Here is a 21,901-nt window from a genome sequence, read left to right as displayed (position 1 = left end):
CCGAGGAGAGAAGTGATGAGAGAAGGAGTAAAGGCAGAGAAAGGTGACGGTAGGGTAGGAGAGGCAGATGTAAGAGGTGTTTGTGTGAGAAAGTGGAAGATTTTGAATCTGCGGGAGGCTGAGAGGTCGAGAAGCAGTGAGGTTGCTGTTGCTCCTTTACTGGTATGTGTGTGTGTGTGTGAGACACCCCACGTATAGCTGAACTTCAATTCAACCCAGTCTCCTACCACTCCTGCAGTGTCGTTGCATCAACCTTTTGACTTTGAAGCTGCTGCCAGATCAGAGAGGAGAGCCAGGTGCAGGCTGGTGTGTACAGACGGACTCCTGCTCTCCCACTGATACATGTTTACTTATATGGCGGTGTGTATCGTCTGTGTGTGTGCTTGCATAAGGTCATGCACCTCACACACTTAACAGTAGTGGTTTTCAACTTGTTTAGCACCACCGGATTCAAATACAGTAGTTATTGTGATGAGACATGTTGACTTTTTTACATTACGGCTACATTCTATGACAGATAAATAAAAACCAGTTAACTTTTTACGCTTCCTGTTGTGGTTGGTACTGTACGCCTTTCCAGGGAACATCCTTTAATGTGCAGGAATGATGTGTTGAGAGGAGCAGGGTTGGAGACAAATATAGTGGAACAAACTGATGTTACATCTGGATTCCCACAGGAGAACTAAAAAGAAAATTCAAAATGTAGAATTATATAATATATGTTATATGAATATTTCTTTCTCTGCTCCCTCACATGCACCAGGTGTCAAATGTCAATAATGCAGTTCATTCCAGGTCATGTCTGAAGCTGTAAGGAACATGAACATAGATATCACCACGTCTGAATGACAAGACGCTATCACTTTAACAGACAGATGAAGCTAGCAATGTTACGTATTCCATGAATACAAAGGGCTTCAATCTCACCTGGCCAATTGTAATCTGAAAACATCATTAGGTGGCTGGTTGTGGAGAGGGGACAACAAGCAGCTGCAACAAGCGAGGCTGATTAGCTCTCAGTTCTTGGCACAAAATGCAGAAATATTCTCACACACAGCAACTATAAACAGCTGGAAGCTTTGATCATAACCCTATTTGTGAACACAAACAAAACAAATCAGAGTAATTCTCCATAATCATATGGCTTTTATAGATATTTGTTGTTTTGTCTTTCATCTGTCTGTATTTTTCTTTTTCTTCTTTTTCGCTATGAGCAGTTTAGTTTTACTTGTTTAATCTTGTATTTATGATTATATCCTCCTGCTGGGATTTCATGCTTTGTTGCTTGAAGGGAATTTCTTTAAGTTCTGTGAAAAGTGCTGTGAAATTAAACTCATTTATCTCTTTTTTCCCCTCCCCGCATCATTATCTTCCTTACATTCCTCTCCATTTCATCATGTCCTATTTTATCTGATTTTCTTTCTCATATCCTGTGTGATTCCTTTGAATGCCATTGCTCATCCTTTTCTCTTCTCTCTCTGCAGACCTGCTGTCCACCAACAGGTCGTCTATCTTCAGCGGTCATCATGGCCAGCTCTCTCTTACTGCCGTCTTCCTGGATGAGTACCGTGACCGTCTCTTCCTGGGAGGGAAAGATGTCCTATACTCTCTCCTGCTGGGACCTACCAGCAGCGAGTCCAAAGAGGTGAGTGTTTTTTTGAGACAGTATACAATCAGTTAAAGTTGAGTTATGTAAGTATTTTAATGTATTTTAATGTATCATTCCATTCTAAGTTAACTTGCAGTGACTCTGCAAGGGGGTTTCAGTCTTTAGAATGTGATATATGACTTTAAGAGATAGGCGTAGGATTTTGTATTTTTCCAGAATTCCCCCATTGCAGAACATCTGTTTAAGCACTCTCTGTCATAAATCAACCATAAAAGTTGTGACTCAAACCTCGACAGGCATTTTATTTTATGTTACTCCTATTGCATCATCACTGACACTGTAACAAAAAACCATGATAAAAATATTAATTGAATCTTAAAGAAAGTTAATTTCTCAGGAAAATCTAAATATCAAAATGTATGCATTTGTTATTTCTGACCGATCAATTCTGAAATATTAACATTTACAGTATAACTGCACTGCATAGAATACATTGTAAAATGTGTGGATAAATGCAATAACTGCAGTAAGATGTGCTATTTGGGTTTGTTTGCACCTCTTGCTCTTGTATCTTACATGCTTTGCCAAAACATTTCTACAATCTCATTCCCTTTCTGGTGCAGGAATACCTATAAAAATGCCGCTTGTAGCAAATCAAACCTTGTTTTTCCATCTACCTATTATCTGCAGCAAACAGAGGTTGTGCTGTGAGAATTACAGTTTCTTTGGCTCGCCAGAGATGAATTAAATCGGTTAACTGTGCTGCAGATTTCCACAGTCATCAAACACTTAGAGTGGGACTAACAGAGCAAGTGAAGGAGCAGAAATAATGCCTCATGCTATTATCATAATTTCAGATTTAAAGCTTGGTTTTGTTATAACCAAATATAACTGTTTAAATAAAGTTTATTCATTTTGGAAGAATCACAGTTTACGTCACTGTGATAAAGCACTTCATCAGTGTGATGAACATCTTGTTTAAGGCAAGAAGACCAGACACAGTATGTTTACAATTATGGAAAAATGTATATCTCATATTAGAATGGAATTCATATTTAATGTAATTTATCCAGTGGAACAGTAGAAACAAGTATAAGTTTTGCTGTGATTTGTGGAGTTCTGGAGTTATTATACATTTGAGTTATGTCTTATGAGTTTTTATTGGAAGGCTCAACACCAGGGAAATGAACAGATTTAAATTAAAACAGGATTTCATTCCATCTGCGTATGTATCGGTAGAAGAATAGTTCTGGGAAAATATGCAGCACATTTCTTCGTATTTTACTCTTCTGTATAATCTATGCTCCATTAAACTGGTTCCCAAAATAACTGTAAAACCAAAAAGCTTGGTATGCTTCAGCTCCTTAGCTAATATCAGTAGCTTGAGTGTGTGTGTACCTGTGCTCACACATAGGTCAAAGAGATTGTGATGAAACTCAGTGAATGGGTTAACAGGGTTTTTGCATAGACACAGAACCAGATGTTGCCCACCTTATCCACCCTTTAATTCCTCTTCATCACTCTGTCAACCTCCGCTTGCGGTTCCTCTTGGCTGACGATCACACATGAAGGGTGCTGATCCTCTAGTTTGCTGCAAGCCGTTTGAGGCTTAATGCCCATCCTTCTACCAGAGCCAGCCGTTTTGAAATATATCAGTGATGCCAGTTCAATTAAACAAAGGTTTACAAGATGACACATATCTGCCAAATACAAAACCCAACGCTCAAAGAAGGAGTAAAGAAAAGAAAAGAAAAAAGACAAAAGAAAAATGGAATGAATTCAAACTGCTTGCCCTCTCAAAAGAACTTATCACTCCAAGAAAACATGATGTTAAATCCTTGCTGCTATGACAACCAGCATCAGTGTTGAAAGCTCAAGGGCCTAGACTAGCGCCAACAGTCGATTAACGTAGCTTAGCATAATGGCTGGAAGCAGGCAGAAACAGCTAGCCAGGCTCTCTCCCGTGGTAAAAAATATGTCCACCAACACCTCAGGACAGAGCTAGTTGTTTCAACTGCTTCCACACTTTATGTTAAGCTAGGCTGACCACATCTCTGCTCCAGTTCTAAGATAACGTAGCATGATGAAATCTTTTTCTCATTTCCCTTTCAGGAAGAAAATAAATAAGTGTACGCCTATATCCCAAAACTGTTCCTTTAAATTTTGGGTTGGTTTAAATTTAAAGTTTGACACTTTGTGAGTCAGCCCTTGTAGTTTCCAGCTCAAACTCTGCCCACCAGAGCTTACAACATGTCTTTGGCATAAAACCCTAGTTTGCCACCCTTTCCACTATAACTCTGAGCAACAGTATATTAACATTGGAAATGTCAGTAAGGTGTAATTCTAAACACAAGTCAGATGGCATTAAATCAGTGCACCCAATGTGTTTCTGTCCAAACTGGATCCAGTTCCCAATCAAATCTGGGAAGTGGAACAATTTGTTTAATGATAATTACCCAGGAAAAGCTAAAACAAATATTGAATTAGTTCATGTAAATGTTTCATAGGAAGGAGTAAATATTCCACTTTATCCTTGCTAAAACATAAACAGGTATGGTTGGTATTTGTTTTTTTGGCCTGAATGTGTGGTTGGCACCTGTCAAAGACTGTCATATGTTTCAGCATGTTCAGACAAGGTTTATTTTGTACATTGTTCAGTTATGTAGAGTGTATTTTGTGTTGCTTTGCTTCCTTGGTGATTTTGGAGATGGCTTCTGGTCCACTTTACTTAGTAAAGCTTAATTCTGGAGTAATCTCGTTGGCATCACAATAACAAAAGGGTTGTGTTGAAAAAAAAAACAGAATTTGTGTTGAAATGTAAACCTTCTCCCAAGGGACTAAATGTTTTTCTAAGTTAGTTTTAGCATTTAAGAGTGCAAAGGTTCTTATTATGTTTTAGTCCAGTATTTAAATCATGCATTTCTAGCCTTGTTACATCCTGATTTCATCAAAATAAACTTATCACATCCCATGATTAAGACTGTTTGCTTCTGCCAAATGTTGCTTTGTCAACACTGAGCTGACAAAGAAGACCAATGCATTAATTACAACTGACTGGTACCAAAATGGAAAAGCATCTGCTTACATTAGCATGCAGCAACATGAAGTTGTTACTTACAGTAGCTTGTGTCCCAGATGTTTCACTGCTTCTAAGTAAGAGTTACAAGTTGACTGCACAAACAAATATGTAAAGTTTAAAGGTAATTCATTTATTTGATATATTTTAAATGCACATTGTAAAAGAAACAAGATGGATCAATGACATTTCCAGCAGTTGTTTAATCTCTTTCCTCAGTTTGTATAATCTGATCTGAAAAGTGTAAAGTGTACTGGAGAGTTTTGATCTATTGCAGATTGTTTAGCAGCTGGAACATGAACAAAGACGTAGTTTGAGGATTTCTATCTTTTCATGATTTTGGAGAACTCCGAATGTTGCTACTGACATTTTTAAAGGTCCTGTTTAGTTTTAAAGATAAAAGTTACGATTGAATTCAGCTTGATGTTTAAAGGACAGCATGTGTTTCGGACCATCCTGCTTGGCTTCACTTGTTTCCAGCTCTGAATAGATTTTTCTTTTGCTGTTAAAATAAACAATGTTCCAAGTTCAAAGATCAAAAATAAAACACACAGAAAATTGAACTCTGAAGAGGCAGTCACATTAATGGAGTGTCAAGAAACAGTTAAACAGAGGGAGGGACATGGATGGAGGTCGGCCATACTTCCTAAAGCGTGCGGAGTGGGACTCTTGGACGATGGATTGAATATTGCAGCACACTGACTCAGACCATTGCCAGCCAGGTTTTAGGAAGGGCCTGATTTCACAGTATATCGGTATCAGTCAGTCTGGCCTAAAGCAGCCTGATAGCATGCCTGTGTGTGTGTGTGTGTGTGTGAGCCAGGCCTTTCGACAGGCACACATTTATATCAGTCCAGCAACATGCCAAAGAAAGGTCCCAAGATCTATACCATTTCAAGCCAAGTTTTAGACCGGCCCTAATTTATTTATTCATTCATTTCAGTCAGGCATGAAATAAATGATTGTTTCTAATGGATTCCCACAATTGCAAGCCAGGCTCCAATCAGATGGTGTGAAGGTGGAGCGGTCCATCAGAAACATTTATGCTGAAAAAATTCACTGATAAAATACTTATACTTAGAAACCCAATTCAACTGTGTTGTTCTCTTAAAAATCTGATGTAACTTAAAGGAATAGTTTTGCTTTCTTTAGTCATCTCCTCACAATAAGTATAAGGCTGCAGCCAGCAGCAGGCTAACTAGCAACAGGGAAAAACAGCCAGACTCAAGTTGCAAAATCTGCCTAAAAACACCTCTAAAGCCGGAGATACGACAAATCCCTCAAATTCTGTGAAAACCTCAAAATATATTTAAATCTCCTTTAAACTTCTAAGAACATTCACAGGGTTGGTTCTTAAAAGACTTTTTTTACACCATGGGTTAATATGAAATACCTCCTGTGAATCAATAGGCAGTTTGCACTACCATGAAGACTTCTTCAATATTCTCTCAATTTATACTTTCTGTGCTCTTAAACGTACAACATATTAGAGTGGTTTAAGTATTTCCAGGCTCTCCGGTGTCACACCCTTTATTCATACAGGAAATTCAGGATGTGATGAGCAAAAGAAGAGATCAGGGTTCAGTTTTGAGCCCATGAGGCAGAAACACTCACTCATCCTTTAAACTTAATTTATATTATCTCCCTACTTCTGTTACTATCACTTTATTACTTCCCATTCATACGCTCTCAAAAATCCCTATAGCAACCACAGTGGTCCCTTGACACACACACATGCTCTCCATACACACATAATCAGACATATAATGCAAGTCAGAGCCATTTGTTTTCCTCTCTGGTTTCTATTCTCCCTGTTAGCCAAAACATAGCCAGTTTCCTACTGTACCAGACAAAGACTTATTGTTTCAGAGAATCCCTCTGGTAGTCTGCACGAAACTACAGTATTATACACGTCATTGTGTATATACTGAATCAATCTTGGGCTTTCCTCTTCAGTAGCAATCTTATTTCATTTTTCATTTGATGAAAGCTGTGTGAAAACTATTCCCCACAAATTTTAATTCATGCTTATCAGAGATTTGCCTCTTCTCCTTATTGAATTGGCAGAATGAGAGAACTTTGGGGCTTTCCTAATCAAGCAATCTTGGATCTATACTGTGAGAACTTGAAAATTTAAGATTTTATTTATTTATATGTCTTTTTTTTAAGCCCCAGATGATCTTGTTAGGATACTCTGAGGGTCTGGCAGACAGCTTTCCTGTTTGTTATTGCAGCCAAAAACTTAATTTTATTTCCAGGCACAAAACAGAGGATTTACACCAAAGAGTCCCCTAAGATTGTTAAGTGGTATGGTAGCAAAATGGAGGAAGAGTAACATATCTCAGTAGCAAAAGCATGTAGCCTGTTCTTCTGGCTTTATGGGCAGTATGGTGTGGTAAAAACAGAGACTGTATCAACTGGCTGTTGCCCTCTTGGCAGTCCTGACTCTGCCGACTCCCAGCTAATCCAAAAATGGGCAAAGATGTGGAGCATGGGTGGAGTTGAGTTGGGCTAAATAAAGCCTGGTTTCTGAAAACCGCCACCTGTGACAGCACCCACCTGTCATTCAAAGCAGCCATGCCCTTAATTATGCATAACTTTAAGCCAAAATTCACACCCAGTATGGTTGTCATGAATGGGGAAATTTAGCTATAAGTGTGTCAGGCTGTGAACTCTGTCTGCTGTGAATTTGGGCATTTTAATATGGGGCCTTATAGAATTTGACTCATTTCTGTTGCCAGCTTCAAGTGGCCGTTTGAGAAACTGCAGTTCTTGTTACTTTCGTGTTGGCTTTATTTGCTAGCCATTCAGGCTGGTGCTTGGGTACATTTGACAAAAAACATTAACTATTTAAAAAAAATGTAAGTTGGTTTTAGCTGTCATTCTCAAATTTGTTGAGGTTTTGAGGTACGTAGATATCTTTGAGATATCAGGCTATAGCCCAAAGCAGTGGAGGTGAAAGGTCACTATAAAGTCATTTTTGTATGAAGTGTATTGAGCACCACAAATATCAGAGACATATTATCTAAAAATCTGGACATATAAAATCTAAATGATCTGCTTGGCTAGATACCACTAGAGGTAAGTTAGAAACTTTTTACAGTATATAACTGGAATGATAAATGTGTCTTGTCATATCTCAATCAAGGTTTCAGCTTTACAAGCCAAAAGTGAACTCCCAAAGTATTTGGCTCTTTATTCCAAAGCCTTCGTTTCATCACATGTAGAAGATCTGTTCCACTCAATTTGCTTCTAATTGCTTGAAAGTTAAATTTGCAGGGAAAATAATTCAAATTTAACGACACATGGGATGATTATTATGTTTTGATTGCATTAACAGTCACATAAAGCCTGTGTGAGTTAAAAAAAAGCAATTACATTTTGCAATATGGCTGAATAAGGTGGGTTTTTTTTGCATTTCTTCAAAGTTATGAGGTCATTAATCATCACACTCATATTTCTTCTTTCTCTGTTTCTCCATCTTTGTCTTCCTTCGTAGATCTACTGGCCGCCATTACCTGGCAACAGGGAGGACTGCATTAAAACGGGAAAGGAACCACAGGTAAGCAACTAACAGCTCATTCCTGCTAAGTTTTGCAACTCTCAGAGACCCACCCTAGCTTTAATTCCTCCTATTTAGATTTGTGTCCACTTCTGTCTTCCCATTCATTTTGTTTGCACTCTTGCTGTTTGTAAAACTTGCTTTGTATTCAGTCGAAATAAACCCAGAGAAACACTCACTGTGTGTCTCTTCTAGACCTTTCCATACCCTGCTTCACCTGAACTCTAGCTGTCCTCAAGTTTCCATTCTCCAGAGATGGCATATACAGTAGAGGCCAGTTTAATTTCAGATTGTCTACTGTATGTTACTTTGCTGCTGTTGACATCAATACATGTTTCCTGCCTGTAACCAGCTCTCTTGCCAATGTCCTGTCTGTTTGCTGACTTTTGCATTTGTTTGCCTGCCCTGTCTTCTAAGCGTTTCATTCTACCCGCTGAGCCTTTGTGTCTGCAGTTGGATATTCATTCCTGTTTCCAGTAACTCTGACAGTATAATATGGTCAAAAATGAACCCAACTGACCCTGCTTTTTCCATAAATGAGGTGGCTGTGACCTACGCAGTTGAGCAGCTCTATACTTTATGCCAAAAAGGTTCCAGTGAAGAACAGAGGAGCAGCTCCCAGCAAGGCGGTTATGTCCTCCAAACCCTGGCTTGTCAAGTTGGTGTTTGGGCTTTCAGAGACTTTTGGCTGCCAGCTGAATCCAGTAGTCACATCAGTCTCTACTCTACTCTTCCTTTGGTGGTTCTCCTGTATCTTCCAGTTCTAATTTATTGAAAGACATTTGAGACCCAGGATACAAAATATTTATGCACTTGCAGCACCATAAGGCCCCCTTTTTAACAGCAGTCCCCAAATGGCACATGTTGTAATGAGAAGTGCTGAATGTGCCTCTAGCAGTATAGCAGACTAAATGTACAGTAAATGGCATAGTCAGACAGTTTAGTACCATGCTGTGTTTTGCTGACACCTCAGTTTCCTACCCTGCAGCAACTGGTACCCTCTGTTCCCCCACAACCTCAAAATATAATGTACACTAAACTATAGACTATTAATGACTCTAACGAATTCTACAACCGCACAGTCAAGATAATTTAATAACCATAATGAACTTTTAAAGTTGCCATGAATAAGGCCATTCTTTCTTAATGAAGATAAAGGACAAAGACGGAGAGATGCATGGAAAGAGAAACTTTTATTGTCCCTGTGAAGGGGGAAAGGGAGGCAGGACTGTATCTCTTAATGAGTGCTCCAAATACAGAGGGAGGAAGGAAGAGATTGAATTAATGAAAATAGAAAGACATAGGGAGGAAAATGTAGGAGGGTTATATACAGGATGAGAGGGGAAGATGATGAGAGAAATGAGGAAAAACAAAAAGGGAGGACAGTGTTCATCTAATTATAACCATGTTTACAACACGAGAAAAGATAAGAGGGGGAATCTGAAGCAGTCACTGTGATGCAAAGGAACCAGTGCCCTGGAATGTGTCAGCACCTTGGGTTGTTTACCTCCTTACAAGCTGACTCAGCTTTCTGTTTGTTAGCCTGGAGGAGGTTGAAGAAGCAACTCCACATCAGATGAAAGAGAAAGATGTAGACTGTAAGAGGAGGATAAAAGAGAAGATGACGAAGATAATGATGAACACAAACAGGAAGGAAAGATGTGATAAGTTAAAGAAGGTAGTGCTACTGTCTGCAGGAGTGAGTTATAGCCTTGCGAGTGGTGAAGCTGGGGATGGCAATGTCAGTCCGTTGATTGGTCCACCACTTTTAAACTGACATATCTCAACTACTGCATGGATTGCCATGGAATATTGTACAGACATTCATGTTCCTCTGGGGATGAACCCTATTTGTAATAAGTTTTGTGATCCCTAAACCTTTCATGTTCTATTATTATCAGATCAAATTTTTACTTAGTTCGTAACCAAATACAAAACTAATCACATTTCTATACCTAAGCTGTACTTGCTAGAAGACATTCTGTTCTGCAATATTGTTTCTTTGATGTACTGAGATATGGGGAAGAAGCTCTCAGTGGCTTTAGTGGTGCTCAGAATACATAAACAGGCACTAATTACTGGTTTACACACATACACACAAAATGAAGACCCAGTTGTAAGAGTTGTAAAAGGTACTATGAAGTTTTTGCCTTTTTTTGCTCATGGAGAAAAGTCTGACAGCCACCTCCATCTGGAATGGTTTAGAAGGTGTGTGTGTGGCTGTATGTATATGTTCTCTGTGTTTGAAGTGGCAGGTGTGTCTTGGGTGTCTTATATCAGTTTTATTAGGTGTTTCCTCTGCACATTGCTCACAAGGCTCATACAGCGCTAGGTGTGTGTGTGTGTGTGCTACTGTACTGTCCATAGTGGAGAAGAGGAGTCACAATGGATTATTGGACAGGTCTTAAAAACAGAATGTGCGTAACTCTACCTACTTGTGCCAAAGGAGTCATAAAGAACATGTGTGTGTGTGTTTGTGATTTGGTGAGTAACAGATAGAGATGTTTCCCTGCTCATGTTAAACTACACAGATATCTTTCTGCATTCCTTCACGTTTCTCTGTTTCTGAGTTTTTCATTGTCAAATTAGATGGATTACTGCTGTATCCCGTGGCATCTGCAAAGCAAAAGACACCCACAGACACATAAACACGCTCACACACATTCAATCTTCTATGTTTGCTGACAGCATCTGTTAAACATAACTGTGTTTGACAAAAAGTTGAAGAGGTTGAAAGGTGAAAGGTCTTCAAATTGTTTTTTGGACACACTTTTGTGTGTGTTTGGTGATAGAGAGAAAGACATATAACAATAATACATTTGAGACAGAGACAAAGACAGAGAGAGAGAGAGTTCTTGGCAAATTAAGGAAAGATGGTGAAATCAAAGATGCTAGCTGTAATAAATCCAGGTTTAATAATTCAAGAGAATATCTAAAAAAAATTACAACTGTAATCTATATACTGTACTGCAAGACCATCCTCGATATGTACATAGCTTGATATTGAAAGAGTGAAAAATAGATAATGAAAGGAGACGTCGTTTTTTATCTCTGTAATGAAAGCCACTCCACAGTCTTCTACTGACAAGTGTCTACCACCCTAAACATGTTTTTACTGATAGTGTTTCCTCCCAGAGTCACAACCTCATGACCTCCACCATCATTAATTACAGCTCAGACAAATAAATAACAGGCTGAGGGGAGGCACTCCGTGAATTCAGCCAAGCATGCAGTGTTTTGCTCTGGCTGTTTTTTTCTGCTTCATCTATCTGCATCTTCTGCTTACAACTCAATTGATTATCTAATCTGCTATTTCCTCCATTTCCAGTGGGTTCAACTTTTGCATGTTGAGCGTGAATTAAACTTTTTAAGAAAGCGGGGAACAGAGATAGCAAGTCGGACGTTGAGTGTGTGGATTATTAAGCTTTGTGAAAATGAGTCAGACATTGTGTATGCAAGTCAGGATTCTGTACAACTCTATGTGAACTCAATCGATTTGTACGCTCAGTTCTGAGCTTTGTTCTTTCACGACAAGCTTGATAGAGTCAGTAATCTTCCCCCATGGTTTGTCTTTATCAGTAGAGCTGTGATCACCTCCAGTTTGTCTCTAGTCTATAGTCCCATTTCTAAGTGTAGGAAGACTGTGCTGTACAGTTTGCTACCCTCTACATTCTTGCCTAAACCTATCCACAACTCAATTTTAAAGGGCTGAGATTAGACAACACTCTTATGAGTATTTTATGGATTTGGACCTGTTCTGTCATTTAGGTATTTGGACTCTTTGAAAAGTAATACCACAGGTAAATAGACTGGAAACAAAGTAATCTAGGTGTGATTTAGAGAGAGGGCAGGAGTGGAAGCATTATATATAGTATATAAGTCACAAAACTAGAAGTTGATCATCTCTCGAAAATCAATAAAGGTCACAATAAATTTGAAAACATACACTTTCTACGTAAGAAGGGTAGATAAATATAACTATTCCTGGGTCTTTAATGGGACTAAAATATGACCAGTGTACTGTATGCAGTCTCATTCTCCATATTGACCTGTGCATTAGTAAATCATGTTTCAAGTTAAAAAAACTGTAAATCTCTTAAGTCTGTAAGTACAACTGTTTAAATTGTAGTATAATGCAGGACTAAACAGTAAAACATGTGGGCTCCAGATTTTGGACGATACAGCAGCTTCTCTTTATGGCTCGTTATTGTTTTTTGTTTAATATTAATGAGAAAAAGATGCTGCAGAGGCCAGGGACACAAGTGTGGTCTGTGTCTGCCCGTCTGCAACTCTTTTCATTGCCAAAATGTTGGTAAATGTTGGTTGCAGCTTTTGTGCCTGCCAGGAAGTCAAGTAGGTGATTGTGGTTTTTTATCCTAAAATGAATATTTGATTTTGTTGCAATGTGGGAGTAGCTGGTAGATATTTCGGAAAAATCATCTCACGCACTTTGGCGAGAGTCTCTTGCCATGACTGAATGTTTTCAGTGCAGTCTGGAAATCAATCAAGAGTACAGAGAAAACTGGTGTCTTTGAGGATCAAATAGCTGCTGAGACCAAAGACTTGGAGAAGGCAGTTCATCCAGCTGTCCGGCTTTGAACTGCTTTTATGATGTTTGTGTGTGTCTGTGATTGTGTTTGTGTATGAGGTCCTGTTCACTGTAGTCTTGTACATTTGCATATTTGTGTGTGTGTGTTTGTGTGTGTACATGAATGTGTTGGTCCTCCTATCCTGTTAGTATTACAGAATCTGACTTCTCTCCACTGAACATTGGCTGTTTATACTGGAAACTGCTCTCCATGTCCAAACTTGCCTCACCCAGCCTGGGTCAGCTCCATGTTAGCTCTACCACTGTGCCGCATGGACATTGCTAATAAACTGTCTATGACCACAAAAGTGAATTCCTATCAAGTAAAATTCTCCAAGCAGCAGCTCATTGTTGGCCCAAACTTCCTTGATTCCCCTTTAGCGTTTGATACACGCTATACAAATTAAAGCTTAATTGAGCATAAGGGTAATGCTAGCTTGTTGATGACGCTGATTCTAGGCATGCAGAGCAAAATAGTTTTTTTCAGAATTAAAACTAAAAATACATTGGCATTTAGCCTAATGTAAAAGAGTCGATATACTTTACTAGTTAGTTGGTGAATTGTTTCTTTTCCTCTGAGCCCAATGAATTGATTAATACACATTTTAATAAACCCCTACAAAAATTCCATCAAATGCATTCATCAATGTACCAAAAAGGTTGAAAGTTCAGAGCTTTCAGCCCGCCCAGGACAAACTTGGAAAAGAAATAGCATGAGACACATTTTCCTGGTCCTTGAGCAAATTTCTTGAATGCATCTTTGTGTAGCATATTTAAACATTAATGTATCATCGCCACATTGTGGAGCTGTGTTATACTTACCGTAAACAAATCAGACCATGATTAAAATGATTTGTGGCCCATGGTACTCTTACTGCTCATATTTCTCAAAATAAAGACCACATTGTGCCATAAACCCTATTTATTTTTGTCACGAAGAAGACATTTGTTTCACTCTTGATCTCTGGAGTCACCTTCTCTGCTTTTTCAGCGCAGGTTTTTCTCTTTCACTTGACTGAAAAACATACGATGTCTGTAGACCTGTTATAACTACTGTAAGTAGTTACATTTCAAATAACTTGTAATTAATCCACTGTATTGGATATGGTTCCTCAATCAGCAGTACTGTACTGTTTTTGGACATGTGGGAAGTGATTTTGCTGTTTACACCTTCAACTGCTATTGAACTTTGAAATGAAATTTTTGTTTAGAAGCATAGCACCATGCTACAAAATCCCCAAACTCCATGGGAAATCAGTCTTAGTATTGCATATTGTAAAGACCAGGTCAGGCTACCAGAGGTCTTGGCAATGTTCTTATTTGTTTATGTTAATTAATTATATGTCTCAGAGCCAATGTAGTAATAATTGGATGTTTAAAATGCTATACATACCTTTTTTAACCCCCAAGACACAAAACTGTGGTTTTCGTGGGCAGTTTTAAAGTTTAAACTGTGTGAATGAGCAGCTTGTTATTGCTGAAAAGGGGATTTGTGGTCATTCATACTCCCCTTGATAATCAAAGGTTAATAAATTAACATTGCAAGCTTTTGTTTCCACAAAATAGCCCTGACCTTTGCTGTTTATGCAGTGATTAAATGTCTCAATTTTCAACCCTGGCTAGATGTTAAGACAACTCCCTGAAATCTCCCAGTGAGAAGGACCAGATTTAGTAATCAAACTACTTCATTTTCTGTTTAACACCACTCCCTTTATTACCACTTAATCTCCGAGAGACCACACAGATATGTAAAACCCCAAATCCCAGGGTGGGAGAGCAGAAACATATTTCCCCTTTTCAACATTTCATTCCACTCTTTGCTCTCCTCGGCCGCAGAGATCTCTAGTGCAACTCCCTGAGTAGTAGAAATGAAACATAGGAGTGACAGATTTCTATTTATTCTTAGTCCACTTGGTAGGCTCTCCTAGACCTCATATATCTAAGTCCAGCCTTTAAATTTTTCCCCTCCAGTAGATGATTCCACTAGGCTGAATATAAATTTTACACTGGTTTGTCACACACACAATGTGTGAAACCCAGTTGCTCCTTTTTTTGTATAGATTCAATAATAATAATCAATAAAAATTGATTGAAAGCATTCTTAATACAAATGTGTGTTTGTGTAGCTTATTACCAGTCTGGTTTTGTTTGGGTAGAGACATGAGGCAGCAGGGAAGGGCAATATCATGATGTAAACTATGTCTCGTACTGCAGTGACATGGTTTACATCAGGTCTGCAGCGCCTCAAAGCACTCAGAGGAAATGGTCCATGTTTGAGTGTCTGACTGTGACTTTGAGAGGGACGCCGGCCACACATAAACCCAAAATGACAGATTTATTACACTCATTTGTTGCACACAACACATACACTTATAAAAACACAAAAAGACAAGCACGCATGCACACATCAAAGTCAGGAAAAGACACACGCTTAAACGGTAAAGAAACGTGCAGCAATACACTTGGCTTACATTCAACTCATCTCATTCGATATTTAGATATAAATACACAGTGCAGACACACTTTTTAAACTGAGACACACCAGATGCCTGTTAGGCACCTATGAGTTTGACCTTGCTAACTTGAGACAATGACACCTGGTCTGTCTTTCTCAGCTGACACCCGCTTTGTCAGCTGCTGTTGTTACAGACAGGAAGAAGGAAGTATTCGTGCCCTCCGCTTCCTCTGGACCTCTGTGTAGTACAGAAACTTCTTAATGCTCATTTCCTCAGTCAACACTTCTTTTGTCCTCATTCTTATGTGTGTTTGAATGTCTGTGCCTGGCCTTCTAACATTGTCCACTTGAATTCTTCTCTTTGTCTTTGTTTCTATCTCTGCTGATATGAATTAAGTAGTAATAGTTTGTTTCTGTCGTTCTTTCTTTCTTTTTAAAAGCTCAAAGTTAATTTCAAAGTTATTGTTGGTGTCTTCATATTCCTTATGACTCAAAACTAACATTTCACATAATCATATTTTCATTTTGGCACCCAGGCATTTCTCATGTTTTACAAATCTTGACAAAGTTCCTTTGACCCGAATGTGATGAAACTTGTTCTAAAACATCAGCATGTAACTTTGGCAAAAATCCAAAACTCCAAGATACGAGTCCTATATGGGACACTGAAGCTATCACATTTCATTTAATAAAGCTCTTTTCCTCTTGGCCCTCATTACAAACATGTGGGATCAATAAGCCTTGTTAAGAAGTAAATTTGGTTCTCTTCAATACCCTGAAAATCATCTTATCTGCCTTTGGATGACAATTACTGTTGGAGTGTGTGATATGATTTATTTAAGGGCCCTTTCCTGGTTTGTGTGTTTGTGTGTGTGTACAGTACAGTACAGTATGTGTGTGTAACGTGAGCAACAAGTTCAATTTACACATCCTGTACCTGGGTAGACTTAGGTATCCTGCTTTACCATGAAAATTTAATAAACAGCACTTTTATTTTTTAAAATCTTTTTGTGAAATGGAAACTTATACATGGTACTTTATCTTTGTTCACAAAATAGTACAGGGACACCATAAGGTCACCCTGGTAGTCTTGAACTTCAAATAGACATAGCAAAACATTTGATACAACATTATTATACTATACCTCTTAACATATTTCTTTGAGATATAAGGTTTTAATCTATGTGTATGTATCTGTTCTTTGCAGACGGAGTGTGCCAACTTTGTTCGCCTCCTGAAGCCCTACAACCGTACCCACCTCCTGGCATGTGGCACCGGGGCCTTCCAGCCCATGTGTGCATTCATCAATGTGGGGCACAGAGGAGAGGTAAGCTGGGTGTAGGGTGGGGGGTCTGTGGTGGCCTACAAAGTGTTTTGGAAAGTCTCAGCACATCAGTCATACACAAAAACACAAGCATACCACTGACAGACAAAAACACATATACACCCACAAAAACAAACACGTAACTCCTTTGTGTGGGCAACTATATGCGCAAAGTAACAATTATTTGGTGTTTTTGAGGAAAACTCTGTAATATATATTGCTGTCACAGATGTGTAGGACACATATTTTATTCTATGCTTACTGGATGCTGTTTCCATTTCCTAAAGGAAAAGTTTGGAAACTGTAAATTACATTTGCTTTTTATGTACTGTGTAGCCATTACAAAGACTGGACTGGACAGTTTTCCTGCTGAGACCCTCCTTAGTATGAACTTCTCCAGTGGTATTATTCTAGTTTGTCAGTCATAAACTGCCTTTGGCAACAATAAATATAAATCTCAGCTGACAGTGTGATATAAAAGATGGTAAGAAATAATGCTGGACAATTTGTGAACAAATGCAGGTTGATACAGACACTGATTTATTCATAAAACTGAAGCGATAGTTAATGATGCTATTTCTGACCACTAGGGGGAAGAATAACTCAGAAATTATCTTACAGAAATATAATACTGCTATACTACTGGCTAATGTTAACAAACAGCTGCTTACTTACACATCCAGGAGATGGGGGAACATTCATGTCGAGAAAGTAAATCAAATATTCACTTTCATTTTAGCTCTGGTTTGCCCTACACTGGCTCTTTAGCTGATAAAAGCTAAACGCTCCCCTATGTTCACCAGCAAGTCGTTCACTTTGTCTTTCTGCCTTTCAGTGTTGGATAAATAAGGTGCACAGTTAACTTGCATTTGTAGGAAACAGCTGCCTGCATGGATTTATGGTGTATTGGGGGATTGGTGAAAGCTGGGAGACTGAACTACACAGCAAATATGCAGTCCAGAAAACACACATTTATTTTAATCTTTTATGTGAAAAAGAGAAAGAAGTTTTGCAAATGCTTGATCTTCAGGGCTGGACTGCCACCACAAACATTTGTGGTCCAGATTACATTTAGTTATAGGTTTAAATCAAATATATATTGCTCAGTGATGTTTAAAGTGTTACTGTTACACCAGATAAACTGATACTAAGTAAATGAATGCAGACTAAAGTATTAACTCAGTTGATGTTTAGTTAATCCAAAGTTGATAAAAGTCTGTATAAAGTAACAAAGGAATGTTACAAGGAATGGTTGGTAACTGGTTAAAAGTATGAAGAATAACAAAATGTTATTACTACAATAGAGACAGGATGCCACTGTATTGAACATATGAGATGATAAGGAATCAATGGGTGGCCTACATGCAGGCCAGTGGAGGAAACAGGGTAATGGAATGAAAATGGTTGGTGCCAAGATGTTTTTTAGAAAAACACAGCTCCAACTGGCTCTGTGCTCAGAATCCCGGGGGTTCAAGGTTAAGCCCCAGCAGGCAGCTCTGCCATGAGTCTTTCTGTAGGGCTACTCAGCTGCAGCGTTGGGCCCTCTATACATCTTTTCAACCGCACAGGCTGGCTCTCTACAGAGCCACTCAGCTCAGTGGGACCCTCTGCAGAGTCCCGCACTTGGAGCCATTTGAAAGACAAGAATCAATGAATGGAGCTATTAAGACAGACTCGTAGTTTGCTGTTTCACGGTAGATCGCAACCAAGTGTGAAGTCCTGCCTTTCCCAGCAGGAGGGGGTCAAACTGGGCATGAGGAATGAAGAAAGCTGGATATTGGCAAAGAGCTAAGAAAGGGAAAGGAGACAGAGGGGTGGGAGAGTGCCAACCTTTTAGTGGAAAAGTGTGTGTGCTGGAATATGTGTACATATAAAGCACAGAAGGTACGTTTAAGAAATTGTATTTTCTTGTGGATTTAGGTGCTCGTCACAATGTGTGTGTTTTCCTTGATGCCGTTTTCTGCCTCCCACTCAATCTGTCAACCTCAGTGTGGATTTTGGACTCTGGGTTTTATTGCACATCATGAAAAACAGCAATCGTCCTCCTCTGCTCGTGCTGAACAACTTTGAGCCCAGTAACAGAATATAGTGGTTTGTGTGGTTGAGAACAATAAAAGCAAAAACTAAACATAATGGGTGGTACTGAGCAGTTATAAAAAGTAGGTCACCTGTTTGAATCCGCCGATCTGCTGAGAACACAGTTGCTGTCCAGGAACTTTTTAGCAAACCCCTTGAACTAATCAATTGCTGGCAACCAATCAAGCCCTGTGCCATTTGTGTTGTGCTGCACTGATTCAGACTAATATAAAATGAGGCATAGTTTTGGAAGTTCAAGTGTTAAATAGTGATGGTTTAACCCTTTAACTTGACGCTTGTGGTGCATTTCATTCACAAATGTCTGCAGGTAAAAGAGGAAAAGACTAGAATGACGTGTGCAGTTTAACATTTTAGCCATGAGCTAAAGTTTGTAATAACTTAAGAGAATGTGTGTATGTGCTTATGATAGAGACATGTGTTTGTATGCATGCATGCCCAGGTGTGTATGAAATGACTTCCAGGTTGTGTCAGCTGTATGAGTGTTAAAACCACCTCAGCTGTCCTGACTGACTGATGTTAAGATACCAGTTGTCCTCCTGCTTGAGTGTGTACGTGTACTTGTGTGTGTGTGTGTCCCACCATCACTCACACCACAAGCACGTCCTTTCAGCTTGTCAGAGTGTCTGTCTAAATGGACGACACCACAGGGAGTCTGTTCATTTATTTAACCAATCGTTAACTGGTGGAGAACACACACCCGTCTTGTTTGTCTGACCTCTTGAGAGGACCGGGCTGAGAGCCCTCGGACTGGACTCTGGGTGGGATGATCTTTGACCCTCTAGGTGTTTCATCTCAGTGAGGGGCAGATATACACATACTCTTTCTACCTTCTTATGCCACCTTTCTCTGTCTGTCTCTGTCTTGTGTTTCCATCTGTCACACAAATTTCACTCAAAACGTATGAATGTAGCAAGAAATACAACGGGAATAGGCTCATTTTACATCAGCTGTGGTGAATGAAGAAATAGGCTCTCTTACTGCCAAACAATGTTTTGAAAAAGTATTAGCATTGGACAAGCTGTTATTGTTCTGTGCTGTTAGCTAATCATCACTATATTTCATGTTTTCATCCAAAGATGAAAACAAAGAAATGCATTTAGCAATATTCTAGTACACCAACCAATTGACATAAACTTATGACCTAATGAAGCGTCAGTAGTTTTCATATTTCGGCAACAGCATAGTTTCTCAGAAAGCATCATCTCATCTGCTTTACGGTTTATGGTGGTCATAGTTTATTTAACAAATGTGTCGCCATTTCTTTGTCATCAAAAACGGTTTTATATTTGAGAAAGGAATCATCTTGATTCCTAAAACATATGAACCTCTGATCTGTGCTTTGAGACTGTGTGTTTCTGCCTCACTCTTTTCTCTCTCTCTCTCACACACACACACACACACAAACAAACTGAAGTCCTCATGGTGACTGACAGAGCTGCCTGAGCAGTGTCATAATAAACCACCATATTACGGTGACAACATACAGGCGACCACACACACACACACACACACACACAATCAAACAAAACAAATGACACAAACTTGAACATATAAATATGCAGAGAAACACACACAAACATGATGAAAGACATGCACATTCAAACATATATGTATAAATATATAGAAACAAATGTGTAGAAAGACACATAGATTCACACACACACACACACACACTGGGAAGCAGACATTTATAGGCACCCAACAACAACTGACCTCAGTAAACCATATTGTAGACTAAAGCAGTACGGATGCTCCATTTTTCAGTCAAAGCCCATTTTTACTTCAGAGTTCTGCTTTTTGGCACTTAGAAAGAAACTTGCTGAGTAGCTCACTTGCTCTCAGTACGATGGCAGACTTCCATTACAACCATTGTAAGTGCTACATATGGGACAGTCCAGTGGGGAAAAAGCTCCTCAGCAGGGCCAGTAGCATTAATGTGGATAAAAAGTGAACCAAAAAGATTGAAAGCCAAATAAAAAATGAATTACTTGTAAATCACTCTTTCATTTTTCCCACGCATGTTGCCTTTGGATCAAACCCCTACAAACTGTAGATGATTTTTTTGTTGTCATTTTTGCTCCATTTCTAGTTTTCTTACTTGGCAATTTATATCTGTAATTATTACCATAATTCTTAATCAGCCCTGGTCCTGTCTCGCTCCATCTCTCCCTCGTTCTCTTTTATCTTTGTCATTTCTTGTCTGTCTTTCACTTTCTTGTAATGGAGGAGAATGAAAAGCAAAGAAAGCTCGAGCTTCCCATGCTGTCACCAGAGTGAGAACTGAGTGGTGAGAGAGGAAGCCCATCCATTATTTCACTGGACAGTGAGGAAAAGGCCAAGCACAACAGCATTTCAAATGAGGTCTGTTGGTTGGCCAAGTTGCCTTTAAGATGCTTGAAGTGAGTCCAAACTGTAGAGGTTTAGACATTTAACATTTTTTAAAACCAGACTACTAGACTTGACCAATGTGTAGAATTTAATGGCATCCCCCAAAGAAGACCTGCTCCCTCTGTAGATAAAAGCAGCTCATTCTAAGGTAATGAAAACACAACGATTCTTTATATATATTTAGGCGAATATACACTAATGAAAGCATACCGATGAATATTATATTCCATCTCTGTCAGTAATCCCTCCAAAATGTTACACAAGAGACCTTTAATGTGTAGCTAACTTTTATCCAGTGAACTATAAACCATGGACAACTTAAAATTGCCAATTTGTGGACTCATAGATAAAGCCCTGAATTGTATTGTTAATTAATTCCAACTTTTCACATGTAAAATTAGGAAAAATGGTCTATTCCTTTTTTTTTTATTTACATAGTCTCTGTTTAAGGCAGCAGATTTAGGGTCGAGATTGTTAAATGATACATATGTATATGTATGTGTGTCAGTAGTCACTTGTCTCAATGGTTTTGTAGCGGGGATCTGGATGTATTTTGTTTGGCACAGCTGAGTACAAAGTGGCCTGGATGTCTCTCTCTTTCTGCATCGCAGCACTTGTGTGTATTTGTCTTGGCAGAGTTTGGCCAAAGTGACTCTGACAGTCTAATCAGCTGCATAGGAAGCCACACCATTCCTCTGGATCATAATGAGATAACACAGACACGCACGTGCACACACACAGACACACACACACACACACACACACACACACACACACACACACAGTAAACACACCAAAACTG

The 21,901-nt window shown here is 39.0% G+C and overlaps 1 protein-coding gene across 2 annotated transcripts in view; it reads left to right on the top strand.

Annotated features, from left to right (window-relative positions):
• The window catches only part of sema3bl (sema domain, immunoglobulin domain (Ig), short basic domain, secreted, (semaphorin) 3bl), a 59,446-nt gene that overhangs the window by 14,446 nt on the left and 23,099 nt on the right, over window positions 1-21,901 (top strand). For both annotated transcript variants that reach the window (XM_035656352.1, XM_035656351.1), the window contains exons 2-4: window positions 1,485-1,645; window positions 8,185-8,247; window positions 16,498-16,617. In XM_035656352.1, coding sequence (XP_035512245.1) covers window positions 1,485-1,645; window positions 8,185-8,247; window positions 16,498-16,617 — 344 coding nt within the window. The remainder of the gene's footprint in view (window positions 1-1,484; window positions 1,646-8,184; window positions 8,248-16,497; window positions 16,618-21,901) is intronic.

Source organism: Morone saxatilis, unplaced genomic scaffold (genome assembly GCF_004916995.1).
Source record: "Morone saxatilis isolate NCDOM2014 unplaced genomic scaffold, NCSU_SB_2.0 Contig15, whole genome shotgun sequence".
Taxonomy (NCBI): Eukaryota; Metazoa; Chordata; class Actinopteri; family Moronidae; genus Morone; species Morone saxatilis.
The sequence above is the reverse complement of the archived record's forward strand: the minus strand, read 5'-3'. Positions and strand labels throughout refer to the sequence as shown.